Raw genomic sequence first — 13605 nt, forward strand, 5'->3', positions numbered from 1 at the left:
GGTTTTCTTTTTTTTTTTTTAAGATTTATTTATTTATTTATTATGTATATAGTATTCTCAGTACTCTGCCTGCAGGCCAGAAGAGGGCACCAGACCTCATTACAGATGGTTGTGAGCCACCATGTGGTTGCTGGGAATTGAACTCAGGACCTTTGGAAGAGCAGGTGGTGCTCTTAACCACTGAGCCATCTCTCCAGCCCTCTTTGTTAGGTTTCATGCCCCAAAACTGACCAATGGGTTCAGAAATTACCTTATCCTATGTGCCCCTCACCCAATCCCAAGACGACGAGACTTGAACTGCCCTGATTATGGCATTTCCCCTTTAAAAGATTGTCCCTTCCCTCACCCGCTGCATTGGGTGATGGAGGTGTGGTCCAAACTCGAGTTTGAATATTATTAAAAACCCTTATGTAATTTGCATCAGAAACCTGGCTCTGTGAATTCATTTGGGGACATAGTGGGGCAGGCAGAAATCCCAGGTCACATGCTGGTCACATTTCCTTACCTGTGCTCACAGCAGAACGAGAAAGCTTTCTTTCTTCAGTGCCCACCTCTACCCTGGAGTGCTCCTGAGGTGCCAGTCTGGCCTATGCCTCAGTGGCTCCTTGTGTGGAGATTTATAACTAAACTAAAAACCCTTAAAGTCCCCTACAAAACGGACTTTCTGCTCCTCCCTGATAGAAAGAAAAAAGGGTCCACAAAACCCTTTTCCCTTTGGCTATCGGGAAGTTTGTAGACAAACTGAAGCTCAGAGACAGCAGAGTGACCCCCTGAGCATGCTCTGCCTCGCTCTGTCTCCCAGGCTCTTATTTCTAACCTATGACCTGTCACTGACTTGAGCAGCCTGCAGATGGTAGTGGAGGGGTGAGTGACCCAGAGGCAAGTGAGGCATTCACACAGTAAGGAGCAGGAGCTGCCTTCTGGCTGAGAATGGCCACTCACTCTTCACTGGAAGCACGTTCTGTGGGGATGATGGCTGCGCAGGGGCTGGCTCCGGGTGCTCCAGCAGCTTCTTGCTGAGGATGTCAGAGAAGAAAATGCGGATGAGAGGCACTCCCCATAGGAACTGCAGCTGTTTGGTGATCAGGTACATGGACTCATTGAGGCTAGGACAGAGCAGGAGACAGGCGTGTCAGTGCCACCCACTGTCTGCCAGGGAGAGCCCACTCTCGTCCCAGGTGGCTTCCATACAGGAGACAGAGTAAATACAGGCAAAGCTGGCAGGTCACTCGCTGCAATTCCAGCACTCAGGAGACTGGAATGCAAGTTAGAGGCTAATTTGAGTTGCAAAATGAGCTTCTGTCTAAAAACCAACAGACAAGCAGGGAAGAACAAACTGACACTGAGGGGCTGGGTCTGTACAGGCGTCCCATCTGCATCTGCCTGTCACTCCAGTCGCCTCCCACCCTGTCTCCCACGCTGCCATCAGCAACTGCACCTCTCTTGCACTCAGCCAGTCCAACGCCTAAGAAAGCGCCAGACCTCCAGGGTCTCCTTGACTTAGGGGCACCTCTCCACTCAGGCTGCATTCCCAGACCACCCCAACTCCTAGAATCTATCAAGACCCTAAGCTGGCCCCCACCATCTTGTGGGGACAGCCACAACCCACTGGGCACAAGCCAGGCCGTGGCGCGCAGCATCAAGACATGGAGACAACCCCATCAGGACCCAGAGTGCTCTCGGAGACATGGGGCCATCACCTCACATTTCAGATGAGGAAATGGGTGAGGAGCGGAGAAGAGCTTCAGTAAAGAAGGCAAGGTGTGCCTAGTGCACGGGCCCTTGCTCCCCAGGTGGGGTGTCACACAGAAGTGTCTTCTTGGGACAATGTCTTTTAATGTCTGGATGGGTCTCAAGGATGTTCCTCGGGTACCCGACAGAGACCAGTGGGATATCGGAGATGCCTCAGCCTGGTGCCATCCTAGGGCACACACTTCTGTCAGGTGGCTGCCTGCCTTCACCTCTGCTCTTCTACTCTTGCGGTTCTAATGATTCTGAGTCTATAAGACGCTCATATTCCACTGTGTGGAAAGGCCAGCAGGACTGTTACCCCTTTAAATCATTTGCCCTGTCTCAGCGTCTCTGAGGCATGGCTGCCTCGTAATCAATGAAAGTGATACTGGAGAAGATGGACAAGGTTCATCGTTTACTAATTTAAAAAAAGTGAAAAACCATATGATGTCATCTCTACACATTAAAACTATCAATGAAGGGAAAAGATGAAAGGCCAATTGCCCAGATCATTTGCATATGAGGATTTTGGGTGGTTTAATGTTCTCTTGGCTCTGGGGATTGAGCCCAGGGCCTTGTACCTGCTAGGCAAGCCCTCCACCAGTAAGCCAATCCCCAGGTCGTATCTATATTATATAATAAGTACCTATTACTTCTATAGCAAAACAAAACCACGAAAGCTGGAAGGCAAGAACAGGAGGGAGGGAGGGAGGACGAAAAGCTTTCTCCAAACATACCCATAGTCCACAGACTGGGAAAACCAGCCGAGCACAGGGTGCCAGTGGGTGAGGTTAGACTTCTTCTGGGACACGTACTTCTGGCAGTAGCACAGCATCTGCGTGAGCAAGCTCACGAACCCATCTGTTTCTTCCTCTAACACCTTGGGGTTGAGGGAGCCCAAGTGGAGGATGTTGCCTATGAAGAGAGAAGGCTGAACGCGATGCCAGACAGGTGTGCGGGGTCTTGCAGCCTTGCTCTCTGCCCGAGGCGCAGGTGGCTGTTACTCAGCAAGGAGAATGTACATGAAGGATTTCAGCCAGCGCCAGGGGCTGAAGGAACCAAGCTGACTTGACTTGAAATCCCAGTGTGGTCACAGATGAGCGACACAGCTCTCAATCCAGCCTGAAATCACATCCTTGGCTGTAAGGCAGGAGTAGCGATGCCCATGCTCCCTATAGCTACTATAGGGAGAGACTGGGCTGCCAGGCACACAGAGGGACACTCAGCATGGCATTTTAATATGTCAGTAGTACTTAAAAACCAGGAGGAACATTAAGGTGTAGCATTAGCTATGTGTCCTGGGAGATGGCTGTTTCAGTGTTTACCAGAGTACTGGACCCTTGGGGTCCAGTCCTAGACACAAGAGCTATAACTAAGGCTATCTTGAGTTTGACTGGTCTCAGGAGAGCCAGTCTCTAAGAACAGCTTTATCAGAGAATTAGGTGTCTGCTCTGTGTTCAAATGGATCCACCCACAATGTACCAAAGACATTGTAACAGAGATACCACTCTGATCTGAGCCCCTCCCTTCCAAGAACTCTGCAGCCAACTAACCACACAGCGTCCACTGAGTACCCTTCTACGTGAGATTCTATCTGTTCATCATATGCACTACGGAGATGAGCCTGGTTTTATATATAACTTCTCTTAAGTGCAACTAATGACCTTAACAAAACACGTAGGCTTCCCCCATGGCCATAACCAACCCAAACCCCGCCTCCTAGACTCACCCATCAGACACAGAGTACGGCAGCCTTCTAGACTTTCACAAGCATCGCGGCACCGGTCACTGTCTCTTAGAAAGACGATGAATTTGCGAAGCATGTCGTGGGATTCTAAAACACTGAGACGCTGAAAGTGATGGCAGATAGTTAACATGGGGCCGGGCAGGGCATTCCTGAGAGGCATGGACCTGACACTGCTCACTACCCCTCACTTAGGCAGAACACTGCTTTCAAGTGTTAGGGAGGTGGAGGGTGACAACAGGAACCTGATTTTTCTGGCTGCTAACAGAAACATGTCTACACCAGCTACTGGAAAAACTGGGGGAAGGAGTGGGAATCAGCAGAGGAACTGTTTTGCTTTTGAGTCTAGCAAACAAACCAGAGACAGAAGTGGCAGGCTCACCTCAGGGGTCACTGTGCTGAGATGAGTCATGAGAGCAGGTACCGACATGATGTGGATGACAAACGGTCGCATCAGATTGTCTGAGAACTGCGCAGCAACTACAGGGCTAGTCAGAAAGGGTAGATAAGTGGGTGAGTGCAAATGACGGGGTGACGGGGGACACACTGCTGCACAGCTGGGAAAGGTCAGTTCTAAAGTACCTGATGTGAGAGAATGCTTGTACTGTAAGACATTGGGGAAAGGAAGATCAAACACTCCACAGATGGGATGGGCTTCTGATAAGGATGGAGAAAGTTTCCGCACAGCCCACTCACTCCTCAACCCAGCAGTACCACCCAAGCGCGCCCCTGGGGACAACTCGCCATTACCTCACACTTTATGCAGAGTTTACCACAGCCTGATAGTAACATTTAAAGTATACAATAAGATGTAAAATATAAAAGTACAAAATAACCTGAAAAACAGAGGGAGAAGGTCAACAACATGCTTTTCTGGGCAACGTGAACATGGGGAACGGCCCCTTCTTTCTGTTTCCTGTGTTATCTGGGATTTTACAATAAGCATGCATTATTCCCATAAGAATTACCCAGGGTGGGCATGGCAGTGCATACAAGTAGCCCCAGCACAGGGAGACTGAGGCAGAAGAATCATACTCAAGGCTAACTGGGGCTATATATGAGGCTCAGATTCAAAACACTGAGGGCAAGGGTGTAGTCCAGTGGCAGGGCACTCGTCCAGCACACCATGGCTCAAGCACAGAAAACAAAACAAAAGCACCAAAAAGATAGTGACACTTATATCTCACAGCATCTACAAAAGCTAACTCAATAACTCAGAATAATTTTATAACTAAAATCATCAAATTTGTAGAAAAAAAAACCCCAGACATCTTTGGGCCCTGGAGTTAGATAAAGATTTCTCAGATATGGCACTAAGAGTATAAGAACAAAGAAAGAAAAGAAACTAATTGTACAACATCAAAGCCAGTACGGTGTGTGATCACACACCCTATCCAGAAGGCAGAGAGATGAGCACCAAGTGGAAGAGTCTGCAGACCTCGTCACCTGCATCATGGAGGCTTGCATCTGAAGCGCAGAAAGAACTAACTCAGTAGTAGGCAACCCAATCTGAGGATGGCTGAACAAGCCCTATAGGTAGTGCATGCCTGTAGTCCCTCCGAGGAAGGCAGGGAAAGGAAGAGCAAGGGCTTGGGGCTAGCCTAGGCTACATTGTTTAACACTATGTTCAAACCAAAGAACAAAACCAGGGCAGGGAGCTAGCCAAAAGAACTCAACTGACATCTCTCTGAAAGAGACACATGAACGGTTAATAAACACTTGAACACATGGCTGTCACCAGCTTCCAGGGACTACTAATGCCAATGACTGTGAGGCCGTGAGACAGTACTTCATACTCACGAAGCAGTTGGTAAGGCTGGGGAGAACCTGGCACCTGCATCCCCACCAGCTGCTAGTGGGAATGAACACTGGAAAACAGCAGGGCGGTTTCTCGCCAATGTTAAGTGTTCATGACCATGTTATTTCACTCCTAGAGAACTGGAAACACATCCTACACACAAACTCACACAGAAGTGATTGCAGCACACAACATCCCATCCAGTTTGTTAGCACAGTGGTGTTGGGCCATAAACAGGTGCTGGATCATTGAAAAGATGAGCTGAAAACACTGTGCAAATAAAATACACTACTAACAACAGAACACATGGTGTCTGACCCCACTCAGGCGTGCTGTTCAGAACAGGCCAACCCAAAGGAGATGAACTGTTCTGCAGGACTCGGGAGAGAACAGATGAGGGCAACTGCTAGCGGGCAGGTTCCTTCTAGGGCAAGGAAAACACTCCAGAATTGGACACTCCTGATCGTGGCATTGCTCTATGGATACACCAACCGCCACCATGGAACTGATACTTCAAAAATGGGTGAGGCACACATGTGAACTACACCTTAGTAAGTAGGATTTGGGGCTAGGGACATAGCTCAGTGGTAGCATACTTGCCTAACATACATGGGGTTCAATTCCCAGGGCCAGGAAACAGACCAAACACCAGAGGCTGCATGCGCGCCACTTCTGGTGCTGTGACTACAGCCCGGCAGAGAGCAACGCAGGCCAGGGCTGACTTGGCTTCGGTTCCAGGTCATAGTCCTTTGTTCTGGGGAAGGCACTCACACGCGTGCACGCCTATTCAGATAAGCTTCTCAGACACTGAAACAGTGCCTTCAACACTCAGGGTTTTCCTATCAAACCAGTTTGATATCAAACCAGTTTCCTATCAAATCAGTTATCAGTCAAAACACCCCCACCCATATGCCCACTGGCTAATCTGGTCTAGAGAATTCCTTGCATGGTGTCTCTAGTCTTGGGTATTTGGACCCTGGTCCCCAGTGGGTGGCACTGTTAGGGTAGGTTAAGGTCTTGCTGGAGGAAGAACATCACAGTGTGGGGGGAGGTTCGAGGTTTCAGAAGCCATTTCATCGCTGACAAATTCATTATCTTTTTGTGTGTGTGCTTGAGTTAAAGATATGAGTTCCCAAATTAAAGGTGGCGCACACCTTTAATCCCAGCACTCGGGAGGCAGAGGCAGGCGGATCTCTGTGAGTTCGAGACCAGCCTGGTCTACAAGAGCTAGTTCCAGGACAGGCTCCAAAACCACAGAGAAACCCTGTCTCGAAAAACAAAAACAAACAAACAAACAAACAAAAAAAAGATATGAGTTCCCAGCTTCCGGTTCCAGTTTCCCTGCTGTGCTGGTGACACAGTCTTATCTCTGGGATCTGCAAGGTCATCTTACCACAGTAACAGAAAGTGAGTCCAGCCCTCATTAAGACTCTCTTGCCAGGTGACTCAGTGGGGTCAGGTTGACAGTGAAGACTAACCAGCACAGGCTGACGGTGAAGACTAACCAGCGCAGGCTGACGGTGAAGACTAACGAGCACAGAAGCCATGCAGGCAACAACGGAAAAGAATGAGACTGACAAGAAGCAAGTGACTAGCCAGGTGGCATTGGCGCACACCTTTAGTCTCAGCACTCAGGAGACAGAGGAGGCAGATCTCTGTGAGTTCAAGACCAGCATGATCTGCTGGGTGAATTCCAGGACAGTCAGGGCAACAAAGAGAAACCCTGTCTTGAAAAACAAAACAAACAAACAAACAAGCAAACAAAAGAAAAACAAAAAACAAAAGCAAATGATGACTCCTCCTAGCTTACCCTAGCACAACACTGGAGTCTATGTGGTAATGTACCCTGAAGAGGGCCATTATGGGGATAAGAAAAAATTTTAAGACTGAAATTTTATGCTAATCACTTGGCCACCCAAGCTAATATCACTGGTTTCAGTTGAGTGAAAGAAAAGAAAATCCAGTTCTACATTTTAGAAAGGGGGTTAAAACAGAATGGCATAGCTCCCTCAACAGCAAAGGCACAAGAGAGTGGCGGTGAAACCATAGACACTTTCTGCAGGCACCTGGAGATTCCAGCCTGGGATATGCTTCCCAGGACTCAGCCGGACCTAGGTCAGTAAAGTCAGGTAGAATGCCACACACGGGCACAGAGGACAGACCTACATATATGTATGCTTCCCATCTGCCAGTGAGATGACGGTCAGCAGAGCCTTTCTCTGGCTTCCTTGCTCTCAGACCTCAGGTAATGAGTTGGCTGTCCACGTAAATGTGATGTTTCCTGTGTAGCGAAGAAGGCTAGACAACCATCTCATTATATGCTGAAAAAGCCTGTGACAAAATACATCACCCCTTCATGATAAAGGTCTTAGAGAGAGCAGAGATACAAGGAACACACCTAAACAGAATAAAGACAATTAGAGCAAGCCAACAGCCAACATCAAACTGAAGAGAAACTCCCAGTGATCCCACAGAAATCAGGAACAAGACAAGGTTGTCCGCTCTTTCCATATCTATTCAATATAGTTCTTGATGTCCTAGCTAGAGCAATAAGGCAACAAAAGGAGATCAAGGGGATACAAATCGGAAAAGAAGTCAAACACTCACTATTGGCTGATGAGATGATAGTTTACATAAGTTATCCCAAAAATTCTACCAAGGAACTTTTACAACTCATAAACACTTTCAGTAATGTAGGATACAAGATTAACTCAAGAAAAATCAGTAGCCCTCCTTTACACAGATGATACATGGGCTGAGAAAGAAATCAGAGAAACATCAACCTTCACAATAGCCACAAATAACATAAAATGTCTTGGAGGTAACTCTAACCAAACAAGTGGAAGACCTGTATGACAAGCACTTTAAATCTTTGAAGAAAGAAATTGAAGAAGACACCAGAAAGTGGAAAGATCTCCCATGCTCTTGGGTAGGCAGAATTAACATAGTAAAAATGGCAATCTTACCAAAAGCAATCCACAGATTCAATGCAATGCCCATCAAAATCCCAGCAAAAATCTTCACAGACCTCAAAAGAACAATACTCAACTTCATATGGGGAAGCAAAAAATCCAGGATAGCCAAAACAATCCCTCACAATAAAAGAACTTCTGGAGGCATCACAATCCCTGACTTCAAACATAACTACAGAGTTACAGTACTGAAAACAGCCTGGTATACATAAAAACAGACAGGAAGAACAATGGAACTGAACTGAAGACCTGTTAATCCACATACCTATGAATACCTGATTTTTGACAAAGAAGCAAAAAAATATCAAATGGAAAAAATAAAGCATATTCAACAAATGGAGTTGGCATAACTGGATACATACATGTAGAAGAATGAAAATAGATTCATATCTATCGCCATGCACAAAACTCAAGTCCAAATGAACCAAAGACCTCAACATAAAACCAAACACATTGAACCTCACAGAAGAGAAAGTGGGAAGTACACTTGAACGCATTGGCACAAGAGATTACTTCCTAAATATAGCCCCAGAAGCACAAACACTGAGAAAAACAATTAATAAATGGGACCTCCTGAAACTGAAAAGCTTCTGTAAAGCAAAGGACATGGTCAACAAGACAAAACGACAGCTTACAGAATGGGAAAAGATCTTCATTAACCCCAAATCAGACAGAGGTCTGATTTCCAAAATATAAAAGAACTCAAGAAATTGGACACCAAAAGATCACATAATCCAATAAAAAAAAAATGGAGTACAGACCTAAACAGAGAACTCTTAACAGAGGAATCTAAAATGGCTGAAAGACACTTAAGGAAAATGTTCAGCATCCTTAGTCATCAGAAAAATACAAATCAAAACAACTCTGAGCTTCCACCTTACACCTGTAAGAATGGCCAAGATCAAAAACACTGATGACAACTTATGCTGGAGACGATGTGGAGAAAAGGGAACACTTCTGCATTGCTGGTGGGAATGCAAGCTGGTACAACCCCTTTGGATGTCAGTGTGGCAATTTCTCAAAAAATTAGGAAACAACCTTCCTCAAGACCCAATAATACCACTTTTGGGTATATGTCCAAAGGATGCTCAATCATGCCACAAGGACATGGACTTAACAAAATTTATTTTATCAATATCAATAAAGTAAATTCCTTGCTTTAAAAAAATAAATAAATGTTCAATAGGACAGAAAAAAAAAAAGGTAGACATGGCAAAGAGTTCACAATGCAACCAGATTGGGGATGGTGACAGGCAACACAGGAACCGCAACTACTGAGCACATAGCTACGCACGTGCGCCAGGAGAGCCTCAGGGAACAGCACAAGGTTGGGAGGGTCCCCTGTGCCATTTCCTCAAATGTGTATTGCTCTTAGGATCCAAGTGTGTCCACTGTGCAAGCAGACACGGAGAATAAAGTTCCAAGTGTGGGCTCCAGAGTCTGAGTGGGGTTAGTGCCAGGCCTGACCTCTCCCTGCCGTGACACTGAATGTTTTGACTTCTCAGGGCTTTAGCTTCCTTTCCTATAACATGGAGATAAGAGACTATGTGAAGAATGCACGAGTGAGTCTACGAAACCCAGAAGAAGGCATGGTTTTCTGAGGCAGGGGCTAAGGTATCCCAGCCTGGCCTCCGTCTCACCGTGTAGTCATGGGTGAGTTTCAACTTCTAATCCTTTGCCTCTGCCTCCTTACAGGCAAGCACCACAGTGCCGATGTCTGTGGTCCTGGAGATCAAACCCAGGGTCTTCCAGCCCAGCCAACTGGGCTGATGGTAGTGATGGAAAACTCTTGAGCCTAGACTACCTGTCGTCTTCGCTGAGTGCATCCTCCCACTGCAGGGACAGGAGTTGTGACAGAGGCTGAATGGTCCACGGAGCTGGGACTGCTTACTTTTCGGCCCTTTACAGATGATCACCAACACAGGCTTGGCAGGGTCACCATGCAAAGAGGCTCCATAGAACATGATACCCGGGATAAGAATAGACACACCCGCCATGCAAACACAGGGTAGGGGACTCCATGCCCAGACATCTCACCAAGGAAATGGAAGGGGCTTTGAGAGACCCACAGGCCTCAGAGTGCTCAGCACTGGGGGCTGTGCCAAGCATCCGTTGGCAGAGGAGGAGGCTGCGCATCCTGAGCTAGCTCGACAGTGGGGCTCTTTTCTTCAGGGCCAGTTATCAACCTCTCTCCATGTATGTATGTGATCTCTCAACAAACTGTGAATACTCTAGGGCAGTTAGGAATGCAGCTTTTCCCACTGGGTAGTTCTCTAAGGACACCTCTCATGTCTACACATTTATACACTATATCAACAAAGTGCGGGCGAATACCACATGCACACACCACACGCTCACACACTCTCTGCTGCTTGGATCTCCCGCCTGTGTTTCCAACCTCGTTCTCTCGGGACCATCCCCCTGCCCTGGGCTGGGCCTCCTTTTACTCTTAGGGACTCAAAAGGAAGAGTAACTCCATACAGTTACCTAATTCACTGCAAATCACTGCCCTAATATAACATGGCAAAAGATTGATTGTTGAAGGTTGAGGGACAGCGTCAATTGTTGCAGAAATGGCACTTTGATGAAGATGAACACTTAAAAATTCTGACAAGGTGGGTGACCAAGGGGAATAAGAGGGGTGCTGGGGCACCAGTCTCACCGCTGGCGTCTTACCGTAATGCCAGAGAGAAGGTTGCTGTTAAAGTGCCTGTGGACAGACAGGGCCGGGGTCTGGCCAGGCCGCGGGTCAGCAGTACCTGAAAAGAACGTTCAAGCTGTCAGCCTGAGCATAGCCGTTTGTCCACTCAGAAGAGGGGCTTGGCGGTGGTAGCGCATGCTTTAATCCCAGCACTCGGAGGCAGAGGCAGGAAGATCTCTGAGGTTGAGGCCAGCCTGGTCTACACAACAGGTTACACAGCAGACCCCATCTCAAACAAAACAAAAAGGTGAAAAGGTAACAGAACACTTGAGATAAACTGCTCAAAAAGAAGGGAGCTGCTGAGTGTGGAGGGCCCTTCCGCTCATCACTACTATGCTTCAGCATAATACTGTAATGTCCTCTCCATGCACCTAAGCTAAGGAACAGCTAATAACAGCTAAGGAAATGAGTGTCTACGAGTGGGGTGCAGTGACCCCCGCAATCTTGGCTTCCCAGGAGGCTGAGGCACTCACGTCTTGGGGGTTGAGGTTGGCTTGGGCAGCACAGTAATCCTCAAACAGTGAGTTTAAAAAAAGCCATGTGAAATGTGACTTAAGCTTAACTGCTCCTCGTCCAGCCAAGGATAACAGTCGCCATGACACGTTCTGCAGACTCGCTACTATCATGCTGTGGAGATGTGCAACTGAACTGGGAGACGGACCATCCCAGCATCAGGAAGAAGGAAGGGTCGCATCAACGTTCCTTCTAAAGCCTGGAAAGTCCACAGCATCTCAGGAGCAACCTACTCTGCCCACTCTCTGGCCTGAGAACTAGCATCGTGTACGGAACTGACAGATGCCATCTGAGGATGCTGAGTTAGAAATGCATGGCCCCCTCCACCAAGGAGGGGCCTCCTACCACAGCCTCACTGTCAGTCAAGACTCTGGGCTGCCCTCGAATCCATTCGCTACAACATTCTCGGGACTGAGTGCCACTGTCCTCCCTACAAAACCACAGTGACCTGAGTGAGGGACGAAAAGGACACTGTGTACTCAACTCTCCCTGCAAGGGAGGACACAAGGCACATGTGAACCCACAGGAAACTCCAGTTCAGGCACTGCAGGGACACATTAGGATGGGGTCACAGACCTGTAACACAGAGAAAAATCCACGCTGGTTGAGATGGCCCATTATATTTGCACAAATGTGGTTCAGGGCTGGTCGAAAGCTCTCACCTAAATGAAGGAAACAGAGTGAGAAGGCAATCTCTTGCCACAATGTGAGCAATTTATGCAGGACAAAGGGGGAGGGGCTGAATGAGAAATGCCCCAGCAATGGGACACTGTCCCCAGCAGGTGATGCTGACTGGAAAGCTGTAAAGTAGAAATTTGCTGGAGGAAGTGCGTCACAGGGTGTGTGGGTATCGCTTTGAGATTTCATAGCCTTGCCCTGCTCTCTGTCCCTGCTTCCTGGTACAAGATGAGCCCACTCTGGTTCCCACCGACATCTCTAGCTTCTGCTGTCCACCTTTCCCCCGCCCCAACTGTCAGGCAAAAGGGAACCCCTTTCTTCTCTCAAGTGCTTTTATCATGCGTTTTAGCACAGCTACAGACAAGCATCTGACACAAAGCCCGGAGTCATGACCCCAATGGAAGGGACATTCTGCCTATGCTCTTAGTCCCTTAGGGCCCTGGGAGGCCCATTCTCACAGGTTTGGCTCAAGTGTGTTACTTCATGGGTCGATCATCTGATCCCTAGGCAGAAACACTGCTGGTCCTGCCTCCTCTGCCTACCAGGACCTGTATGCCTAGCAGGACTCAGAACTTAATAGCTTTGGGACACTTCCTGAGTCCAGAAAAATGCATAAAACCAACACTTCTTGCTCACTCAAGGCGTGGATTTGCATCGAACAGAATTTTCCATGAATTTTAGATTACCAGCTGACAACTTCCAGCACCCGGTACAACATAACTGCTCTGGAGAGAGGCTGCAACACACCGAGAACCTATGCATTCCTACAGGGGCAAGTTCTTCCATGTATGTCCAGTCTGCAGCTGGTGACTCCCAGGCTATAAATGCTGCTTCTGCTTGGGAGCCATCAACTCAGCAGACTCCAGCTCTCAAGCACTGCCCACCACTCTATCTCCAGTGACACCATGGGGCTTGGCATGTATGAGGCTACGTGTATTATTATTAAAAAATTTTTAGATTTATTTTTATTTAATGTGTATGAGCACTCTTCCTGCATGTATGCATGTGTAACACGTCTGCCTGGATCCCCTGGAACTGGAGTCAGGGATAGTTGTGAGCCACCATTTGGATGGTGAGAATCCAACCAGGAGTCCTCTGGAGGAGCAGTCACTGTTCCTAACAACTGGGCCCCTTACTCCATTCCAGCCCCTTACTATTTTTTTTCTTTAATTTTTTAAAAAAAACATATAACACAAAAAGGCCTTGGTGGAGTCCACCATTCACACAAGGTGTTGGAGGAGTTAGAAACAAGAGCAGGGAACAAACTTCCTTACACAGAAAGTTCAAAGGCAGGCACATGCTAACAAACACTGGGTACTATGAAGGAGCCTGGTAGGAAGTGCCAAGTGCACAGGCTTAGGCTCCGAGCCTCCCTGAGCTTGTGTGGCCAAAGTACTTCTCATGAGTAGGAGGCGTCTCCCTCTGTGGAAATGCTGGTTGGGAAAGATTTCTGAAGCGGGCTCACATA

The 13605-nt window shown here is 47.6% G+C and overlaps 1 protein-coding gene across 2 annotated transcripts in view; it reads right to left on the minus strand.

The window, feature by feature from the left end:
- Ube3b (ubiquitin protein ligase E3B) overlaps nt 1-13605 on the minus strand; it is a 54395-nt gene that overhangs the window by 29499 nt on the left and 11291 nt on the right. For both annotated transcript variants that reach the window (XM_041647857.1, XM_041647848.1), the window contains exons 8-13: nt 12036-12121; nt 10922-11004; nt 3858-3963; nt 3461-3581; nt 2469-2646; nt 943-1106 (exon numbers count right to left, since the gene is read on the minus strand). In XM_041647857.1, the coding sequence (XP_041503791.1) occupies nt 943-1106; nt 2469-2646; nt 3461-3581; nt 3858-3963; nt 10922-11004; nt 12036-12121 (738 nt within the window). The remainder of the gene's footprint in view (nt 1-942; nt 1107-2468; nt 2647-3460; nt 3582-3857; nt 3964-10921; nt 11005-12035; nt 12122-13605) is intronic.

This window comes from Microtus oregoni, unplaced genomic scaffold (assembly GCF_018167655.1).
Source record: "Microtus oregoni isolate MIOR12 unplaced genomic scaffold, Mior012 000003F_ref0000135, whole genome shotgun sequence".
Lineage (NCBI taxonomy): Eukaryota > Metazoa > Chordata > Mammalia > Rodentia > Cricetidae > Microtus > Microtus oregoni.